At 44.6% G+C, this 20,626-nt stretch overlaps 1 protein-coding gene across 5 annotated transcripts; it reads right to left on the minus strand.

The window, feature by feature from the left end:
• Positions 1–4,312: 4,312 nt before the first annotated feature.
• LOC106584198 (elongation factor 1-delta) lies at positions 4,313–16,384 on the minus strand. Of its 5 annotated transcripts, XM_014169201.2 has the most exons (11): positions 16,078–16,186; positions 15,559–15,568; positions 12,034–13,400; positions 11,433–11,553; positions 11,144–11,215; positions 10,513–10,569; positions 9,717–9,801; positions 7,047–7,156; positions 5,094–5,300; positions 4,716–4,910; positions 4,313–4,559 (listed from the first exon to the last, which is right to left on the minus strand). In XM_014169201.2, the coding sequence occupies exons 3-11, from the start codon at positions 13,398–13,400 to the stop codon at positions 4,521–4,523; spliced, it is 2,253 nt and encodes a 750-aa protein (XP_014024676.1). In that variant the 5' UTR covers positions 15,559–15,568; positions 16,078–16,186; the 3' UTR covers positions 4,313–4,520. The 5 variants fall into 5 exon arrangements, with proteins under 5 accessions (XP_014024676.1, XP_014024680.1, XP_014024679.1 ...); XM_014169205.2 differs by lacking the exons at positions 10,513–10,569; positions 12,034–13,400 and having other exon boundaries at positions 16,078–16,190; XM_014169204.2 differs by lacking the exons at positions 10,513–10,569; positions 12,034–13,400; positions 15,559–15,568 and having other exon boundaries at positions 16,078–16,384.
• Positions 16,385–20,626: the final 4,242 nt, after the last annotated feature.

A 20,626-nucleotide genomic window follows, 5' to 3' on the forward strand; every position in this document is an offset into this window, starting at 1 on the left:
CATCTATTTACCACCACAAGGTGAAGCTGGCACTAAGACCACTCTCAACCAACTCTATAAGGCCATAAGCAAAGAAGAAAATGCTCACCCAGAAGCGGCGCTCCTAGCGGCTGAGGACTTTAATGCAGGCAAACTTAAATCAGTTTTATCAAATTTTTACCAGCATGTGCAACCAGGGGGAAACAAATCCTAGACCACATTTACTCCAATCACAGAGATGCATACAAAGCTTTCCCCCGCCCTCAATTTGGCAAATCTGACCACAATTCTATCCTCCTGATTCCTGCTTACAAGCAAAAACTAAAGCAGGAAGTATAAGTGACTCGCTCAATTCGGAAGTGGTCAGCTAACGCGGATGCTACACTGCAGGACTGTTTTGCTAGCACAGACTGGAATATGTTCCGGGATTCATCCAATGGCATTGAGGAATACACCACATCAGTCATGGGCTTCATCAATAAGTGCATCGATGACGTCATCCCCACAGTGACTGTACGTACATATCCCAACCAGAAGCCATGGATTACAGGCAACATCCGCATCGAGCTAAAGGCTAGAGCTGCCGCTTTCAAGGAGTGGGAGTCTAATCTGGACACTTATAAGAAATCCCGCTATTCCCTCAGACGGACCATCAAACAAGCAAGGCGTAAAGTCAGGATTAAGAATGACTCCTACCACACCGGCTCTGACGCTCGTCGGATGTGGAAGGGCTTGAAAACTATTACGGACTACAAAGGGAAACCCAGACGCGAGCTGCCCAGTGGCGTGAGCCAACCAGATGAGCTAAATGCCTTTTATGCTCGCTTTGAGGCAAGCAACACTGAAGCATGCACGAGAGCACCAGCTGTTCTGGATGACTGTGTGATAACACTCTCGGTAGCCGATGTGATCACAACCTTTAAACAGGTCAACATTCACAAAGCCGCTGGGCCAGACGAATTATCAGGACGTGTACTCAAAGCATGCGTGGACCAACTGTCAAGTGTCTTCACTGACATTTTCAACCTCTCCCTGACTGAGTCTGTAAAACCCACATGTTTCAAGCAGACCACCATAGTCCCTGTGCCCAAGGAAGCGAAGGTAACCCGCCTAAATGATTACTGTCCTGTGGCACTCACGTCGGTAGACATGAAGTGCTTTGAAAGGCTGGTCATGGCTCACATCAACAGCATCCTCCCGGACACCCTAGACCCACTCCAATTCACGTATCGCCCCAACAGATCCACAGATGACGCAATCTCATTCGCACTCCACACCGCCCTTTCTCACCTGGACAAAGGAACACCTATGTAAGAATGCTGTTCATCGACTACAGCTCAGCATTCAACACCATAGTGCCCACGAAGCTCATCACTAAGCTAAGGACTCTGGGACTAAACCCCTCCCTCTGTAACTGGATCCTGGACTTCCTGACGGGCCACCCCCAGGTGGTAAGAGTAGGCAACAACACGTCTGCCACGCTGATCCTTAACACTGGGCCCCCTCAGGGGTGTGTACTTAGTCCCCTCCTGTATTCCCTGTTTACCCACAACTGAGTGGCCAAACACGACTCTAACACCATCATTAAGTTTGCTGATGACACAACAGTGGCAACAGTAGGCCTGATCACCGACAACAATAAGACGGCCTATAGGGAGGAGGTCAGAGAACTGGCAGTGTGGTGCCAGGACAACAACCTCTCCCTCAATGTGAGCAAGACAAAGGAGCAGATCGTGGATTACAGGAAAAGGCGGGCAAAACAGGCCCTCATTAACATCGATGGGGCTGTAGTGGAGCGGTTTGAGAGTTTTCAAGTTCCTTGGTGTCCACATCCCCAACAAACTATCATGGTCCAAACATACCAAGTCAGTCGTGACGAGGGCACGACAAAACCTTTTCCCCCTCAGGAGACTGAAAAGATTTGGCATGGGCCCCCAGATCGTCAAAAAGGTTATACAGCTGCACCATCGAGAGCATCCTAACCGGTTGCATCACCGCCTGGTATGGCAACTGCTCGGCATCTGACTGTAAGGCTCTACAGAGCGTTGTGCGAACGGCCCAGTACATCACTGGGGCCAAGCTTCCTGCCATCTAGGACCTATATAATAGGCGGTATGAGAGGAAAGCCCATAGAATTGTCAGAGACTCCAGTCACCCAAGTTATACACTGTTTTCTCTGCTACCGCAGGGCAAGCGGTACCGGAGCGCCAAGTCTAGGACAAAAAGGCTCCTCAACAACTTCTACCCCCCAAGCCATTAGACTGCTGAACAATTCATAAAAATGCCACCGGACAATTTACATTTACACCCCCCCCGGTACACTGCTGCTACTCGCTGTTTGTTTGTTACCTATGCATAGTCACTTCGACCCCCACCTACATGTACAGATTACCTAAACTAGCCTGTACCCCTGCACACTGACTCGGTACCGGTGCCCCCTGTATATAGCCTTGTTATTGTTATTCTTATTGTGTTACTTTTTATTTTATCCTACTTGGTAAATATTTTCTTCTTCTTGAACTGCATTGTTGTTTAAGGGCCTGTAAAGTAAGCATTTCACGGTAGTCTACCCTTCTTGTATTCAGCGCATGTGGCAAATAAAGTTTGATTTGAAGTATCTATCACTTGGATGGGTTTGGAAGCATTCAGACTTTGTGTCGCTGGCAACAGCTTTGGCCACTGTCTTATCGTGATTATTACTTGTCGTTACATTGTGTTCACAATAGATCCAATACAGCATTATGGAGTTGCTTCCTGATTTACACAACTCCCTCCAACTACAGTATACAGGACAGTATTCCCAAAAGCAAACACTATAGGGCGGACGTATTTAATGCTTACCCTATAAGGTATGGAGCCTGCTGGTTCTGTTCTACCTGATAATTAATTGCAACCACTTGGTGTCCCAGGTCTAAAATCAGTCCCTGATTCGAGGGGAACAATAAAAAAAATGCAGTTTAGTTTGAGGGCTATTAAGCCTTGTTCACGCTGCAGGCCTTAATACTCAAATCAGCCATTTTTCAAATCCGTTTTGGACTGCTGACTGTCCAAACAGCAAGTTACAAGCGACCAAATCGGATGCGTGTTCAGACAGCAGTCATTTGCTGAAATGGCTACGCTAGTTGTCATTGTAATGACGGTTGTGTGCACGGTGGTGTAGGCTGATTGGTGGTGGTGCTCGGGCTTCCTATCACTCAGAAGTTATGTAGCAAGCTAAGGTGACAATAATGCCTGCCCTGGACATTTCCCCAGTTGCTTTGAATGTTCAAAATCATAGTGTAAGAACACTTTGAAATTCTCAAAGGATAAGATGATCCAACTTTCAAAACAAGTTATTTTTAGCTAGCCACAGCAGCGGTTTAGCTTTCTAGCACATTTACCAATTTGTTTGTAAACTATTAACAAGCTAGTTCGCTACCACATTCTTGTCAAATTGTCAGAGTAGCTAGCAAGCAACAAGATATGCCAAATAAGTCTAAAACTACTTGTGGGCAAATAAATCAGATTTAACCATTTAGAGAAAAGTCACATGGCTGGGAATCAGATTTGTATGAACCACCTACGAAGTTGGTTTGAAATATCCGATTCCATTTGCGTTTTGGCTGTTCAGACTGCAGGAAAAAGCAGATTTGAATCAGATATGCAAATAGGTTTTGAGTCACTTCAAATTGCCAATGTGAACACAGCTGACAAAATCCATGAGTATGTCTCAAATGCCATCAATAACGTGAAAATATCCCTGCTGCTCTTTCTTTCTTGAACAGGTACCATTTTTCTGTTAACAAACTCCTCCATACAGTTAAGACTGAATTCCCTGAGGATTTCTACCCTGTGTTTTATCTTGGTTTGGGATCCACTGTGGGGATATGACAAAAGGAGAAAGAGCATGCAGCAAAGCCCCACGGTTACACAGATTATAAGTATTAAGATGTTGTAGAACAATGAATAATCATTATGTTAGCAGGAGATGGATGAGTTTACAGATAGGCGCTAAGGAATGGGCTGGGAAATCCCAGTCATTTTACCCATTCGTATAGCCGTAACTTCTACTGTATGCCATTTTGCTGTCAACTTTCAAAATAATTCCCCCCCAAAACAATTCTACATCCACCTCACCTTGTTTGAATACAGAAATGCACACAATGTAAGAAAAGTTGATTTGATAAAGGGGTCCAGAGCCTTCTCTTTATAAAGAGAATGACTGATATATCTTGTAGGAGCATGCCGCTACCTCATGCATCTAGGGGATACATTTGACCCTTTATTTCCTAGCATTGTTCCCCACGTGGCTGCATACATGTGTTAATACTCAGAGAGACAGACAAGAAACTAGTTAAAGTGCACCAAAAGCTCTTTATTATTAACCGTGTGACACAAACAGCAGCAAGGGACGGACTGGGAACATGGCTACGTCCCACATGACACGCTATTCTCTATATAGTGCACTACCTTTGAACAGCTCATAGGGCTTAAAGTAGAGCACTACCGAGTGAATGGAGTGCCACGTGGGATGGGCCCAATGAAGAGGAAGAAGGTCGGAATCAGATCTTGTTGAAAGCTGCTACGTCAACACTCTGGACCTGCAGAACAAGAGACTAGAGATAACATTCATCAAAATAAAGTACATAACCATTTCTAATTTGGGTACGCTAACCTCTACAAAGTGTGTGTCAGTAACATTTGTATATTTCATTGTGGACCACCAAAGGATTACGTGTGTGTGCGCCTGTACTCACAAAGTCCTCGAACTTTGTAATCTCCTCCTCTAGCAGGTCTGTCCCGACCTTGTCGTCCTCGACAACACACTGGATCTGTAGCTTCCGGATACCATAACCCACAGGAACCAGCTTAGACTGACCCCAAAGTAGACCGTCAGCGACAACAGACCTCACACATTCCTCCAGCTTAGCCATGTCTGTCTCATCATCCCACTGTAAGAGAGGGGAGGGAGGGAGGTGGGGTATAGAAAGAGGGCAGGGGAAAGAGGGATGGGAAGATAGTAATGTCAGGAACACAAACACAGAGGAAGAGACCAAAATACCATTCATATTTCTTAAATACTGTATAGTGATTGGAGAAAGTATTAGGAAGAGCGTGGGGTCTATGAGACATACAGGCTTGACGTCCAATAGGATGGAGGACTTTGCGATGAGGGTGGGTTTCTTTGCCTTCTTCTCTGCATACTCTTTCAGCCTCTGCTCTTTGATTCGCTCAGCTTCCGCATCCTCCTCTTCATCGCTGCCGAACAAGTCCATATCATCATCATCATCATCTTCATCCTCCACTGGGGGGCTGGTCTTCTGCTGCTGGACAGAGGTTCCCTGAAGAGAAGGGGAGAGGTGGATGAATACACACACACACACACACACACAAAAGTTTGGACACACTTACTCATTCAAGGGTTTTTCTTTATTTTTACAATTTTCTACATTGTAAAATAATAGCGAAGACAAAACTATGAAATAACACATTTAATATTCTTCAAAGTAACCACCCTTTGCCTTGATGGCAGCTTTGCACACTTCGCATTCCCTCAACCAGCTTCATGAGGTAGTCACCTGGAATGTATTTCAATTAACAGGTGTGCCTTGTTAAAAGTTAATTTGTGGAATTTCTTTCCTTCTTAATACATTTGAGCCAATAAGTTGTGTTGTGACAAGGTAGGGGTGGTATACAGAAGATAGCCCTATTTGGTAAAAGACCAAGTCCATATTATGGCAAGAACAGCTCATCATTACTTTAAGACATAAAGGTCAGCCAATCTGGAAAATTTCAAGAACTTTGAAAGTTTCTTCAAGCGCAGTCGCAAAAACCATCAAGCGCTATGATGAAACTGGCTCTCATGAGGACTGCCACAGGAAAGGAAGACACAGAGTAACCTCTGCTGCAGAGGATAAGTTCATTAGAGTTACCAGCCTCAGAAATTGTAGCCCAAATAAATGCTTCACAGAGTTCAAGTAACAGACACATCTCAACATCAACTGTTCAGAGGAGACTGTATAAAATCAGGCCTTCATGGTCAATTGCTGCAAAGAAACCACTACTAAAGGACACCAAGAAGAGACTTGCTTGGGCCAAGAAACACGAGCAATGGACATTAGACCGGTGGAAATCTGTCCTTTGGTCTGATGAGTCCATATTTGAGAATTTTGGGACCAACCGCTGTGTCTTTGTAAGACAGAGTAGGTGAATGGATGATCTCTGCATGTGTGGTTGCCACCGTGAAGCATGGAGAAGGAGGTGTGATGGTGCTTTTGCTGGTGACATTGTCAGTGATTTATTTAGAATTCAAGGCACACTTAACCAGCATGGCTACCACAGCATTCTGCAGCGATATGCCATCCCATCTGGTGTGTGCTTAGTGGGACTATCATTTGTTCTTCAACAGGACAATGACTCAACACAACTCCAGGCTATGTAAGGGCTATTTGACCAAGGAGAGTGATGGAGTGCTGCATCCGATGACCTGGCCTCCACAATCACATGACCTCAACCCAATTGAGATGGTTTGGGATGAGTTAGACCACAGAGTGAACGAAAAGCAGCCAACAAGTGCTCAGCATATGTGGGAACTCCTTCAAGACTGTTGGAAAGGCATTCCAGGTGAAGCCAAGAGTGTGCAAAGCTGTCATCAAGGCAAAAGGTGGCTACTTTGAAGAATCTAAAATATATTTTGATTTGTTTAATACTTTTTTGGTTACTACTTGATTCCATATGTGTTATTTCATAGTTTTGATGTCTTCACTATTATTCTACAATGTAGAAAATAGTAAAAATAAAGAAAAACCCTTAATGAGTAGGTGTGTCCAAACTTTTGACTGGTACCACACACACGGGTAGACATGTGAACATAATAAAAATATATTCCATGGCTACTTGTCTCGTAAGAATGACATCTGTCGAAAGACAATGGCCATTTAGCAGATTATTTTATTCAAAGCGACAGACTACAGTGAGTGCATGCATTTCTAGTATGTGTATGCGATCCTTGCGGTAATTGAACCCACAACCTTGGCACCATGCTCTTCCCGACTAAGTCACATAGGACCAGAGCGAGAGGGACTTACGTTTGTACAGGGGGCTGCAGAGACTGGGGCTGCAGCTGGCGACGGTGATTTCTCCAGCACCGCTACCCGACACTCCAATTTAGACAGAGCCAACCGCAGGTCCTCCACCACTTAAAGACACACAAAGGAGAGGAAGTCAGTAGGATTACAGATTAGTTATAACATCTGTAATACAGATTAGACATTCTGTATACAAATAGGGAAACAAACACCTTTCAGTGACATTACAGAAGTGTAATTTGATCTCTATACATGTGGACACACATACATACATACACTGAACAAAAATATGAAAATGCAACAACATTGCAACGATTTTACTGAGTTACAGTTCATATAAGGAAATCAGTCAATTTAAATGAATTCGTTAGGCCCTAATCTATAGATTTCACATGACTGGGCAGAGGCGCAGCCACGGGTAGGCCTGGGAGGGCATAGGCCCACACACTTGGGAGCCAGGCCCAGCCAATCAGAATTCGTTTTTCCCCACAAAAGGGCTTTATTACAGTCAGAAATACTCCTCAATTTCATCAGCTGTCCGGGTGGCTGGTCTCAGACAATCCCACAGGTGAAGAAGCCGAATGTGGAGGTCCTGGGCTGGCGTGGTTACAGTCTGCGGTTGAGAGGCGGGTTGGATGTACTGCCAACTTCTCTAAAATGACGTTGGAGGCGGCATATGGTAGAGAAATTAACATTCCATTCTCTGGCAACAGCCCTGGTGGACGTTCCTGCAGTCAGCCATGCCAATTGCACTCTCCCTCAACTTGAGACATCCGTGGCATTGTGTTGAGACAAAACTGCACTTTTAGTGGCCTTTTGTTGTCCCCAGCACAAGGTGCACGTGTAATGATTAGTGATGCGCCGATACTACATTTTTGGCCAATACCGATAACCAATAATTTCCTTGCCAAAAAAAACGATATCCGATATTTAGAATTTTAGCTGCCTTTAACCATTCTAGTACAGTTAAATAGTTTACACACACACATACACCGATGCAGTGGACTAAGGCACTGCATCTCAGTTCAAGAGGCGTCACTACAGTCCCTGGTTCTAATCCAGGCTGCATCACATCCGACCGTGATAGGGAGTCCCATAGGGCGGCGCACAATTGGTCCAGCATCGTCCGGGCCGTCATTGTAAATAATAATTTGTTGTTTGTGATGTGCCTAGTTAAATAAAGGTTACACACACACACACACACACACACACACACACACCAAAAAGTAATTTTGTTGGCATTTACGTATGTCCCCAATACCAGTAAAACAAAATAAAAACCTATTTCGTTCACTTACTTGCTGTGCTGTTTCTATTTGACGTGTCCAGTAACAACAATCTGTTTCAGTAGATATAGTTAGCTAGCTAACTATATAGCTAGGTGTCATCTAAAATAACTCTAATTTATAAGACAGTTCTTATTTTATTAATGGTGGTCGGACCCATCTGTGTGAAGCTAGCCACAATAAGGATTAGGCACAATAGTGGAATTTGCGGTTAGCCTTCAAAATAAAAATATGGCATAATTCTACTATTTGTATTCATTTGCATCACTGTCAATGACAATTATTTTGAAGGCAAACTGCAAATTCCACTATTGTGCCTAATCCTTATTGTGGCTAGCTTCACAACACATAACCCGTTCCGGTCCAGCCTCACTCGCCAGATGAAGCTAGCTGGCTGCTTACAACGTTGGCTTTGGGCAACAGGGTTAAGTAGCTGGCTAGCTATTTATTTTCATGAACTTAAGTTCAATTTCAATAGGCGAACAACAACTGGCAACCTAGCTAATACTTACTCACAATGATTCCTAAATCATTGCTAAGAATAATGAAAATGACAGCAGTTTCTACTGGTCATTGTTTTCAGGCTGGTTATATTGGTGCTAGCTAGGTACCAAGCTAAAGATAGCTATCCCAGAAGTTGCGGTTGAACAAATGATGCTTTATTACCAACGCAGTATTGTAAACACGTCATTTGTGGCCGGTGTTTGCTTGTTTGCAGACTTTTGTACAGCTTTGACAGTGCTACTGTATCTTTTTTGACACGCAAAGACCCAAACGGCGTTCCATAGTATGTATGTCATGAAGCTAATAGCAGTGATGCTATTACTGTGCAACTCCGGTAGGGCAACATCTGAAAAATAGCGCACTTGGTAGTGTGTACCGGTGCTCGACCAGTCAGCGAAAACCAACATCACCCACGACAGAGAACGGTTGATTGTCAAGGGTAACATACTCTTTGAAATGACTGCTCGACTTGTTGACTGCTCGATTGACGTTATTACGTCATGTAGCTACGTTATATAGGTATGCACAGTAGCCTTGACATCGGTTTTTAACATCGGTGTTAAACTAGACATCGGGCCGATGTTGATGTCGGTATTTTTAGCTAATATCGGTCGATTCCGATATGTTCACCGATACGATATATCATGCATCCCTAGTAATGAGCATGCTGTTTAATCAGCTTCTTGATATGCCACACCTGTCAGGTGGATGGATCATCTTGGCAAAGGAGAAATGCTCACTAACAGGGATGTAAACACATTTGTGGACAACATTTTTATGTGTATGGAACATTTTTGGGGATCTTTTATTTCAACTCATGACACATGGGACCAATACTTCAAATGTTGCGTTTATATTTTTGTTCAGTATACACACACACCTTGGTTCAGACTGTGGTTCTCTAGCTCCAGGCTCTTAATCCGTGTGATGAGTTCGCCTTGATCTCCTGCCCCATTAGCTGCACTCTGAACACACACACACACACACACACACACACACACACACACACACACACACACACACACACACACACACACACACACACACGAAAGAGTGTCAGCATATCACTATAAGCATATCACCAGCGAACTCTAGTGGCTAAACTCAGGTACCACCACAACCAGTTAAATTGAGGAGACAGGGCAGACATGAATAGAATGAGTAACACATCATATCCCCTGTACACATAAATAACCACCATCACCTAGAGGCACAGATTGGACAACGACAGCTACAATTGCAGCTCATGCAAAGCTGTCTCACTCTGGAATAAAAGGTACTTTAGAGTCTGTGGTCATGGTGATGATCAGAGGAAAGTTTCAGGAAATCCAGGTAACCCCTCTGGGGCATTATACATGAAGGTGTCCAAATATTAGAATCCTGAAGTTGACCAATCACAACTCTTCAAAAACTAAAGAAACAAGTGTCCATCTCTGCACCACCTAGAGAGAGAGGAAGCTCAGTGGAGGGTGGACAAGGATAGGGCAGACTATGGAGACAGATAGACAGAGAGAGAAGCAGAACCATCGTACAGGGAGAATGAAGGAGGGTGGTTGGGTTTGTTTGTTTGTTTGTGTGAGTGTATGTGTGCACAAGTCTGTGACATTGCTCTTAGTGTGTGTGTGTGTGTGTAGGGGGGGGGGTCTAGCTACTGTCACACAGGGTGGGACACTTACGGGATGGGGGTTCTGGGGTTGATCAAAGCCTCTGCTAGGTAACAGCGAATTCTTCAGCTTGGGTGTGGGGAGGGAAGGGGGAAGGGAAAGAGGGAGAGAGTTGAATGGGGTTGGAGGTGCAGAAGGGACACTGGCATAAAGAGAGAGAAAGCTACAAAAAGGATCAAGCAGAGTTAAAGTATACCCAGGGTTGGTCTAAAGAGGATTCAGAGAAATTTAGGGCTAGCCAGCAATGCAAGAAATCATGTTTTCGAAAAATAAAATAGAAATCTTCCTTCATGAATACGACCCAGGGTATTCAATGCTCTTAGCAGCAGTTCAGGGTCAAGGTATCCATACCTTGCGTTTCCCTGTGACATGTAGCCTTAGCCATGTGGTCACATATAGCTGGTTCAGCCTAGCTTACACGTTTGTGTGTGTGTCTTTGACCATGTAACAGAAACTAAACATACAGGGACTGCTGTAGAAAACTAGCCGGCTGGCTAAAACTGGCATATTTACAGTTATGATGTGCACTGTCCCTGTAAAATGGCATTTAATAAAGTATCTTACTTTCAGTGCAGCTTTAAAAACAGATCATGTGAGATATATGGGTTGTATGAAGGCTCGGATGGGTTTATATTATACTCACTCCTGCTAGGGACTTCTGGATGTTCTCTCTGGCCCGGGCTATGTCCTGCAGGATGGTGTTGGCTCCCAGCTCCTATAGGGTACAGTACAGGAGACCAGGTCTGACAGGATGTAGGCATACACACACACCAGAGACGTATCAAGTTTTAAGTAAAGTGAAACGCCTTTCTTGCTTCCCAACAATGCAGTAATCGATATCAGGTGGCGACACGTGTGAGGAAAAGACAGACAATGTGGGGGAGAGCATTGGCACACAACCACACAAACTAAAAGAAACGCTCTCTACCTACCTGTGCTGGGTGTGAGCTGCTGTTAATGCGTTCGTAGAAGTGTCTCTCCGCATCATCATAGCGAGGCTTATCAAACCAGATCTTCTCCTGGACAAAGTAGTCTACTGCTGAACTCATGGTGCTACACGGACAGAGAGAGAGGCACAGAGAGGAGAGGAGGGAGAGAGGGACAGAAAGAGGATAGCAAATGGTTAGTAAAGTAACATTCAGTCCATCAGAAAGCTTGTGTCCCTCTGTTTTAACCATCTGTGTCCCACTATTTACAGACAAGACCACTTCTCTTTCCCAGTCACCCCCACACTAACATCATCCTTAGAAGTAAGCTACATCTTTCAAAACCACTAACATTGAGTAAAATAAATCAAGCATGCAAAAAAATAAATGGAAAAGGATAACATCTAAAACCAAATAAAACAACAAAGAGACAAATGAGCATGCAAAACACAAAGTTAAATAAATTATGTGAAACAAACAAATGAACCAAATCAAGACACAGACAACACTAAAAAGGAGGGGAAAAAATAAGGGGGGGGAAAAAGGAGAAAGAGTAAATGAAGCTGTCTGTGTTTGTAGAGGTCCAGTCTCCTGGGATGGGTCATACTTGTCCCTCAGAGGGCCGGTGCAGGCGACCGATGACGGTTGTGGTAACAATGTTGCCGACACCACAGCATCTTCTTGCCCACGAGCCCCCTCCTCTCTGTCTGCTACTGTTGACTCAGCAGGTACAATCTGGCGGTAACTGTAGAAACGGCTCTCTGCAGTCTCGTAGCGTCTCTGGTCCAGCCAAACCCTCTCGCTGTCTGGATGCAGGAAGTAACAGACTCCTCCCATCGACATGGCCACGCCTTCCTCCTCTGCAACGTCAGCAGGCTCCTCCTCCTCCTGAATGGTGCGCAGAGCGTGGAAGACTTCGAGCTTCCCCTGTGAGACCACGGCTTCTTCTTCTTCCACTTCTTCCTCCTCCTCCTCTTCAACAAGACTCTGTGGGTGGTCTCCACTACCTCTGGAGGTTGAGGGAGCGTTGGGGTTGGTACGTGAGGTGGAAGCTCCACCACCCAGGTTGTTGCCGGTGGGAGAACGGTTGTTTCCATAGAGGCTCTGGTAGAAGGCTGCCTCGGCCCGGTCGTAGAGAGGTTTCTCCAGCCACACATCCCTCAGCAGCTCCATGGGGAGACGGGGAAGCCCATTCACTGGCTGGCCAGGGGCCGGGGTCAGTGGGGATGTGGAGGCTGCCTGGGGGGTCTGGGCCAGGGACAGGTACCCCTCGTCTGGCGTGGCTGGTGTGCTGGGGCTGTTGGCAGGGAGGGCTAGGAAATCTGGGGCCGCTGGCTGCAGGGGCTCTGCAACAATGCAATGCTCTTTGGCGACTATGGGTGGATGGTTGCTGGGGTGGTTCGGGGCTTGGGGTGAGGGTGATAGTGAGGGCTGAGGGGAGGTGGGGTGGTTGTCAGTAGTCAGGGTTGGGGGTGAGCCGCTGGGCCGTGTCATCGCCCCGTTGGCAGAGTGTGCCAACCAGCACTGATACAGACTCTCAGCATGCTCATACACACTGCGGTCAAACCACACTGAACCACACTCAGACCGCAGGCCGAGCAGGACCGCGCCGGCGGAGTCAGGAGCAGGGTCGGGAGAGGTGCGGCTACTTCTCCCGTGGCAAAGCTGGGGCTCCTCCCCTTTCTCCTGGCCAGGTGGTGGTGGTGGCAGCTGAGTCACCATGGCAACAGGAGCCGGGCGGTTATCGGGTTGAGCGGAGCGTTTACGACGGCGACGCCTCTTCCCACTGCGTTTCCCATTGCCGTCTCCGTTCACGCTGCTACTCTCTGGGGAGGACGAAGCGGCACCACCCCCGTTCCTCTGACCTCCCTCCGCTGCCACCTCAGTGGTACAGTCCACCTGGCAGCGTCTGGAAGGGAGATCAGGATCGGACTGATCCATTGCTGAACACAAGGGGTTCCTCTGAGGCATCATCTTTGATCCGAAGCAGAGAAAGAGAGTGACAGGGACAGGCTAGAGGGTTAGTTACACAGAGAGGAATTTAGAGAGACAGATTGATCCATATAGATTATATGTCTTTTAAAAATCTTCTAATTTTAGTATCTTTGTAAATTTTACTTACAAAGCAACTCTCAGTTTAACAGAGCTAAGAGAGGATTCAACGGACCAATCCCAGAATGCTTTTAGGCATGCAGGAAAGGAAGAGAGCGGAAAATAATGTGAAAAGAACCAGATCAAGCAGACCAATAGATTATGAAAAATGAACTGAACGATGGATGATGTCCACTTCACTGGTTGTGTTTGAAGAACACAAACAAGAGAAAAAAAGTATTCAAAGTGTACACTAAGTAAGAGGCTAGTGCCTCTTTCACAAGTTTGACTCCCATTTCATGCCTTATGAACACAACTCCTGATGTCCAATGTTACAATCTGGAGTTCTTGGGATTCTCATACTTCGGAGGCTACCCATAGTAGATAAACACCCCTTTAACCAGCATGTCTCTGGACTACTTCTATTCAGGTCTACACAGAGGTAGAGGACACAACATTGTAACTTTCCCATTATGGAGTCTGTGAGAAAATGGGCAGCGCCATTGAGGCCATCTCCATTTTGAAGTAGTCAATTTTCTTATTTTATTACTTCTACGAGTTAGTAAACAAACTGAAAGGGTGCATACAGCCACCTGCAGTTATGTAATGCTTGCTCATTTTATGTATTTGTTTTACCCTTATTTTACCAGGTAAATTGAGAGAGCGCATTCTCATTTACAGCAACGACCTGGGGAATAGTTACAGGGAAGAGGAGGGGGGGATGAATGAGCCAATTGGAGTATAATTCATTGGCTGAGTCCTCCTGATGACCTGGATGGAATTATGTGATGCCTCCTTAACCGATAGAAAGTCCCACCCAGTTGACTACTTCGAAATGGTGAAACTGTAAAGATGACTATCACAAGCAAATGCCAATAATGACAGCATATATCAACATGCAAATTCTGCATGCAAACTGAAAAGGTTTCTGCATAACCTTAAAGGGCAAAACATGTAATATGATCACTCAGCAAGGTTACTGGGCGGCCTTGGTGAATGAATGACGTGTTGTGTAGTGGTGAATGGTGATAACAGTAACAGCACTGGCATGCTCAGTCAGAACTAATGCAGGTAAGACCAACTCGCACTGTGGAGCGGACCAAGTGGCACCCTATTCCCTAGTCAAAAGTAGTGTACTATAAAGGGAATAGGGTGCAATGTGGGACAAATCCTGTGTGATCTGTATACACAGCATAGAAAGAGAATCATAGATTCTATACAGTAAGTCTACACAACATAACCTGCCACAGTCATTAGCAGTGTGGAATGCAGCTGTGGTTTTGATGAAGGAGGACGATCCATGCATCATTCATGATTCATACAGTAGCATTGTGAAACAGGAAATACATTTCCTTATACCGATTTCCATGTTTTTCCCCCCCAATTGTTTTTAGGCCTACTAATATCAAACTTGGCTGTAGGATACTATTGCTGAGCAATGTGATTTAAATTATATTTAAAAATATTTGTTTATTGTTACAATTATTCAAATCTTGATGAATTCACCATTCAGAAAATGATTTTGTGCATGACAGGTGTGTGTATAGTTGGCCTATATGAAACCCTACGTAACTCACCTTCCTTGGTGAGCATAAGACCAAAAACTGTCGTGATTAGATTAGAATGTTCATCCATTCAGCAGCCACCAGCCATGAACAAACAAACAAACAAACAAACATTATAGCCTAATACGCCATACAGACCTACCGGAAAAGCAACACTTTTGGGAATAGGGTACAGTATAGGCGTGTACAGTATGCTTACAGTAGCCTAAATGGTGGCAGTTTCATAATTAGTCTAAAGTGCCTTCACTTCCTTTTGGATCCTCCCCATGGAGCATGCAAGAGCAACGTGTGAAAGAGGAAATCTAAGGTATTCATTCAATGCCTGCCTTTGGAGTGGGGCCATGCGGGGGTGGGAAAGGCTATAAAGACTGCATCGTTGCAACGAAAACGTTTAGATTTGTATGTCATTAGAGGAATAATCAAATGCCTAAAGCACATTTTACTAATGTTAGGCTACACGTCGCAATCATACTCACTTTTCCAATTCTTGAGAACATAGAAAAGGGGACAGAGGCATACTATTAGAGGTTGTCGTATTGTAAACAGTGACAAGAAACAGTAATACATTATAGCTTGTTGTTAGCTGACTAACAGCAACATTGTATCAACCGCGGAGCTATTCCTTTGTTTGATCGCTGTTACAATGTAACTATTTCAGGTCACCAGCTCGCACTGCCACTGCAGTGTCGACATCTTCAATCGCTCTCAAGATATCGAGGCAGGGTGTGACAAATTAAAGCCTTAATACACATCTATATTCATTAGCAATGAATTCACTGAAAAAGTTGGATTATTTTAATATTTGTTCTCAGTATATGTAGACACTCATTTTTAGCCGGTCGGCCCCGTCTTGGGCGCCCATCATGGCTCCACGACATTTCTCTTTCCTTAACCATTCACATTATTTCTCCCTCCCACCAAACAAGTTGACTAACGACTCACATGTTAATTTCTCGAGAATCCCCGGCTCGAAAAGTGAACTGTCAGTTACTTACTGTTCTGTATGTCGGTGGTTAACCGGGCCGGTGGTCCTCGTGCGATTGTTCAGCTGGGAGTCTAGAACAGAAAGAGTGACGAGTGGGAGAATAAAATGCGAGTGAACCGAAGGGGAGGGGGAAAGGGCCCTGCTCTTTTAAACACCCGGTTATTTTACACTCAACCGCTGAAATTTGTATTTTTTTATCCACATATTATGAATGTCCAGAACAGTGTATTAATGATTTAATTTTTCATTATTTTTGTCCATCAGTTTTATTTAGGGTTGGTATGTTCCCACTGCACTTGCTCATGACAGAATCAAGAACTAAATCATAAATTATTTCGCCAGCAGGCTGAATACGTTGACCATCGTTTGTCACCATCTTTCAAAGTGCGTCATTATGGTTATATAAATATATTGTCAGACTTGAGACGACATGTCAACTGCATGCACTTTACATAAATCATATGATCAAAGGTCCGTTTTTGATGAAGTCGCTGTAGTTGCTTCTCACTAACTGCACCATGCAGCCATCTTCTGCATTGTGAGAGGCACTATTTGTCAACCAATCATTGGGGTTGTTTGAACCACACTAACCTATCGTAGCAGGCGTAAAAGAAAACGGCTGAGCAGACTTTCCTCATCCAGTTTTCAGCGGAAACGGAAACTAGATTGAATTAGCTGTATCACTTATGTAGCACTATATTGCATCACTCCAATAGGGTATCCTTCCGCGCGGCAGGATACATTCCGAGTCATTTCAGATTAGTCCAGTGTACCGGGGCACTACTTCCACCTCTTAATTTTCTCTGTTCATTCCAGAGAGGATTCGCTTGATAAGAGCTGTATGTTGGAGTGCATAATACCCGCAGATATTCAATAGCTCGGAGCAGTTAGCCTCTTCATCAGGGTGCTCTGCTGTCCTCCCACTCGGTGTGATTTGTTCCATCTCGTTTGGGTTTCGTCCTAGTGACAGTATACTAACTTGGGCGATACTCGGTTTAGTTTACTAGTTTTGCGGCGCTGAGGGTTGGTCTTAGTTGTCTGCATGACTTCAGGATCGTGGACCTCGCCTACCCCGCACGATCGATCAGGAGACGTATGTTTCGCTCCAGCGGGCTTGCAGTTCTCCCCTGAGAGTGAGCTAGGTGTCGCGAGGCGCACCAAAAGGGATCAATATCATGCCAAATATATTCACAAATTTAAATCACTTTCCACAAACAAACACCTTTTTGATTTGTATATCGATATATTGCATTAGAATATTTTTTATAAGTGCAGATATGCAGGTCAACCTGCAACTCCATATTCGGCCTACAGTCCAAACACTTAAAAGACACCCTGAGGGCATAGGGTGTGTCTTTTACGTGTTTGGACTGCAGACTTGGAGGCACTTAAGTCACCGAACTTTTGGCAGGGATTTGACAATTGATCACAAGAAAAAGACAAAGGTTGCAGTCCAAACACTTAAAAGACACACCCTATCCCCTCAGCCCTCAAATTAAGTGGACCCTTCTATTGACGTTTCATGACATCTGACGAGTGTACTCTTGCAGGACAAGGGGCGAGTGAGGAAGGAATGATTTTTAAATGGACCACCCTTGGACGGAAATTTGTCACTCGCGATGATTGTGTTTTCAGCCACTGGTAGCTTGTTGTTTATATGCGCTACAGTCAATTATGAGTGCATGTCTGCTTATATTAAATATATAATTTAATATACGCCTACTGTATGATAGCTAGCAAATTAATTAGCTAACTAACGTTAGCCTGCCTAGCTGGAACTTCTGAAGGAGAATGTTTCATTTATACAATTTCCAAAAGATAACCAAACAAAAACATATGTAGTTTTTACGAGACGTGTTTGTGCCATCATGTGCATCAGTAGCACAATTTCTAACATATTTGCATTTGTTTTTGCTTACACTTGTATGTTGACTTCTCCATTGATGTTGTTTTTAAGGGTGTGTCTTTTAAGTGTTTGGACCACAACCAAAAGATTCTCACACGTATAAAAAAAGTTATCACGGTAGAAAAAAGTTATCACGCATATAAAGCGATTTGTATTCATAGAAAAAAGGTTTCTACCCATAGAAAGCGATTTCTATCAATCGGTGGCAGCCTCTCGTTCGGCCATGTTGATGCCTGCTTTTCAAGGCTGCAGAAATTATAGTATGGTAACCATAATATGTTAACCATATGTGTAACTATAGTATGTCCAACGTAAATAATCGAAACCCTGGATTACTCTATATTTGCAACACTATTGTGGTGTAGACATGTTCATCACCCAAATAGTTGAATAAGCTGGCCAGTGTGATAGCACCACTAAATGTGAAGGATGTACGTGATCGTACGTAATTATAATCCATCCACTGTCTCATGTTGCACAGACGATGAGCATTAAGGATATATAAGTATTCCTGAGGCCTCTAACCATTTCCCCAGAAGAGGCATGCAAAAGGTAGAGGGGAGGTGTAGGATATAGGATCAGACTTTGTAACAGTATTGCTTCCGTCCCTCTCCTTACCCCAACCTGGGCTTGATCCAAGGGACCCTCTGCGCACACTGACAACAGTCACCCTCGAAGCATCCTTACCTATCGCTCCACAAAAGCCACAGTCCTTGCAGTGCAAGGGAAACCACTATTTCAAGGTCTCAGAGCGAGTGACGTCACCGATTGAAACACTATTAGTGCGCACCGCTAACTAGCTAGCCATTTCACACCGCTTACACTCCCTCCCTTTGACCTCCTTTTCCGCAGCAACCAGTGATCCGGGTCAACAGCATCAATGGGATCAACTTTTACGGGATCAACTTTTTTTCTACGACTACAAATTGATTTCTTTGCGTGAGAACTTTTTGTCTTTCTGGCAGTCATTTTACTTAAGACCCTTGGAATGACCTGTATATCTGCATATCTGCAAAAATTCTAATGCAATATATTGATTTACAAATACAAGGAAAAGGTGTTTTGTTTGTGGATAGTGAATTGCATTTGTGGATTGGTGATTTACATTTGTGGATTGGTGATTTACATCTGTGAAGACATTTGGCATGATATTGATCCCATACACCACATTTCATCTCTCACAGGGCACAGCTGTCTTGCGTGTTCCGTGGTAAACAAGCTATGCAAAGTAGCTAGCTTAACGAGAGCATTGCAGGACTAAGTACGATTATAAACACACTTTCTCTCAAGTCCTGCCAACCAGCACCCCCACATATATAGCAAGAGATAAATTATAAACGTGGCGTGAGATACAGCCCACCCACGCGAATAAAGCAAGAAATAAGTTATAAATGTGTGTGAGGTAGAATGCCTTTCCCCCTCACGGTCAGGCAGTTTACAGTGTTGGCTTAATTATTTTTCCACAACGAAAAGCTACAGCCATTGGTGTCTCCTCTCCTTCAGATTGTGTATGAGACAAAGGCTGATACTGTGTCCATGGTAATCTTTACTATTATACAGTATTGCGCAGTGTTTACTATAAACATAGTATATTACACTGCTGGGTTCATTTTTTTCCACAAGGAAAAGGTACAGCCATTCACATCTCCTCTCCTTCAGATAGCGTATGAGACTAACGCTGATACTGTAGGTGCCATTCTATACTATCGTACAGTATTGTGCAGTGTATACTATAGAGGCAGTAATATTACACTGTTGGCTTCATTTTCTAGTATTGGGCTGAGTTTGTTAGCCCAACCGTAGCGTAATGTAGTGTTTTTTTTCACAGTTGCTTGATTGTGATTGTAACAAAAACTCTGTTTTACAGCACTACCGTAGTTTCCCTTGGAAACTCACTTTTCCGCTATTACACTGCGGTCTTGCACAGTGTGTAGCTGGGGTTACCAGTTCTGTTGTGCTTACAGTTAAGACAGTAACTGTCCTATTTTCCCTTAGAAACTCACATAACAACTAGATTACATTGCTGCTCTTAAGCAGTGTGTAACTGGGGTTGCCATGTTCTTTTGTTATACTGCAGGGTACGCTACCCATCTCTTCTTCCCATAGGGAGAAACTGTGTCCGTGGCCACAGGCAGCGGACTGTGTCTAAGAAGGGTGGCACTCTGCAGTCACCCAGAGGTGCTTCCTGCTGCTTATGACGGTGGCTTCACTGTTGGTTCCGCTGGGCATTCTTCATCAGGCCACTCCAGTGATGGTTCAACTCCCACGGCCGGCACCCAAAACAACACAGACACCGGAAACTGTTGATGATGAGTGCATGTTTGAGGACCCTTTCGAAGTGCTATCCCACTCCTTCATGTTAAAGGGGGTGAGCCTGATCAGAGTCCAACGCAGAAAGCTGGTGTGCACTGAAGCCTCTCTGACGGGTTGAGGTGCTGTGTTCAAAGGCAGCTGGCTGCTGGATTCCCCCATGGAGTGGTCAACAAATCAATGTGCTGGAGCTCAGGGTGGTTCGCCAAGCCTTACCTGGTAGGACAGCATTTCCTGATCCAATGGCACAGGATGTCTTGCCGTCGGCCCAGACTCGCTTGGCATCACTGGGAGCAGCACATACCCCACGGGGTCTTGAACAATGTAGTGGACATTGTCTTGA

The sequence above is a fragment of the Salmo salar genome, chromosome ssa23 (assembly GCF_905237065.1).
Source record: "Salmo salar chromosome ssa23, Ssal_v3.1, whole genome shotgun sequence".
Classification (NCBI taxonomy): Eukaryota; Metazoa; Chordata; class Actinopteri; order Salmoniformes; family Salmonidae; genus Salmo; species Salmo salar.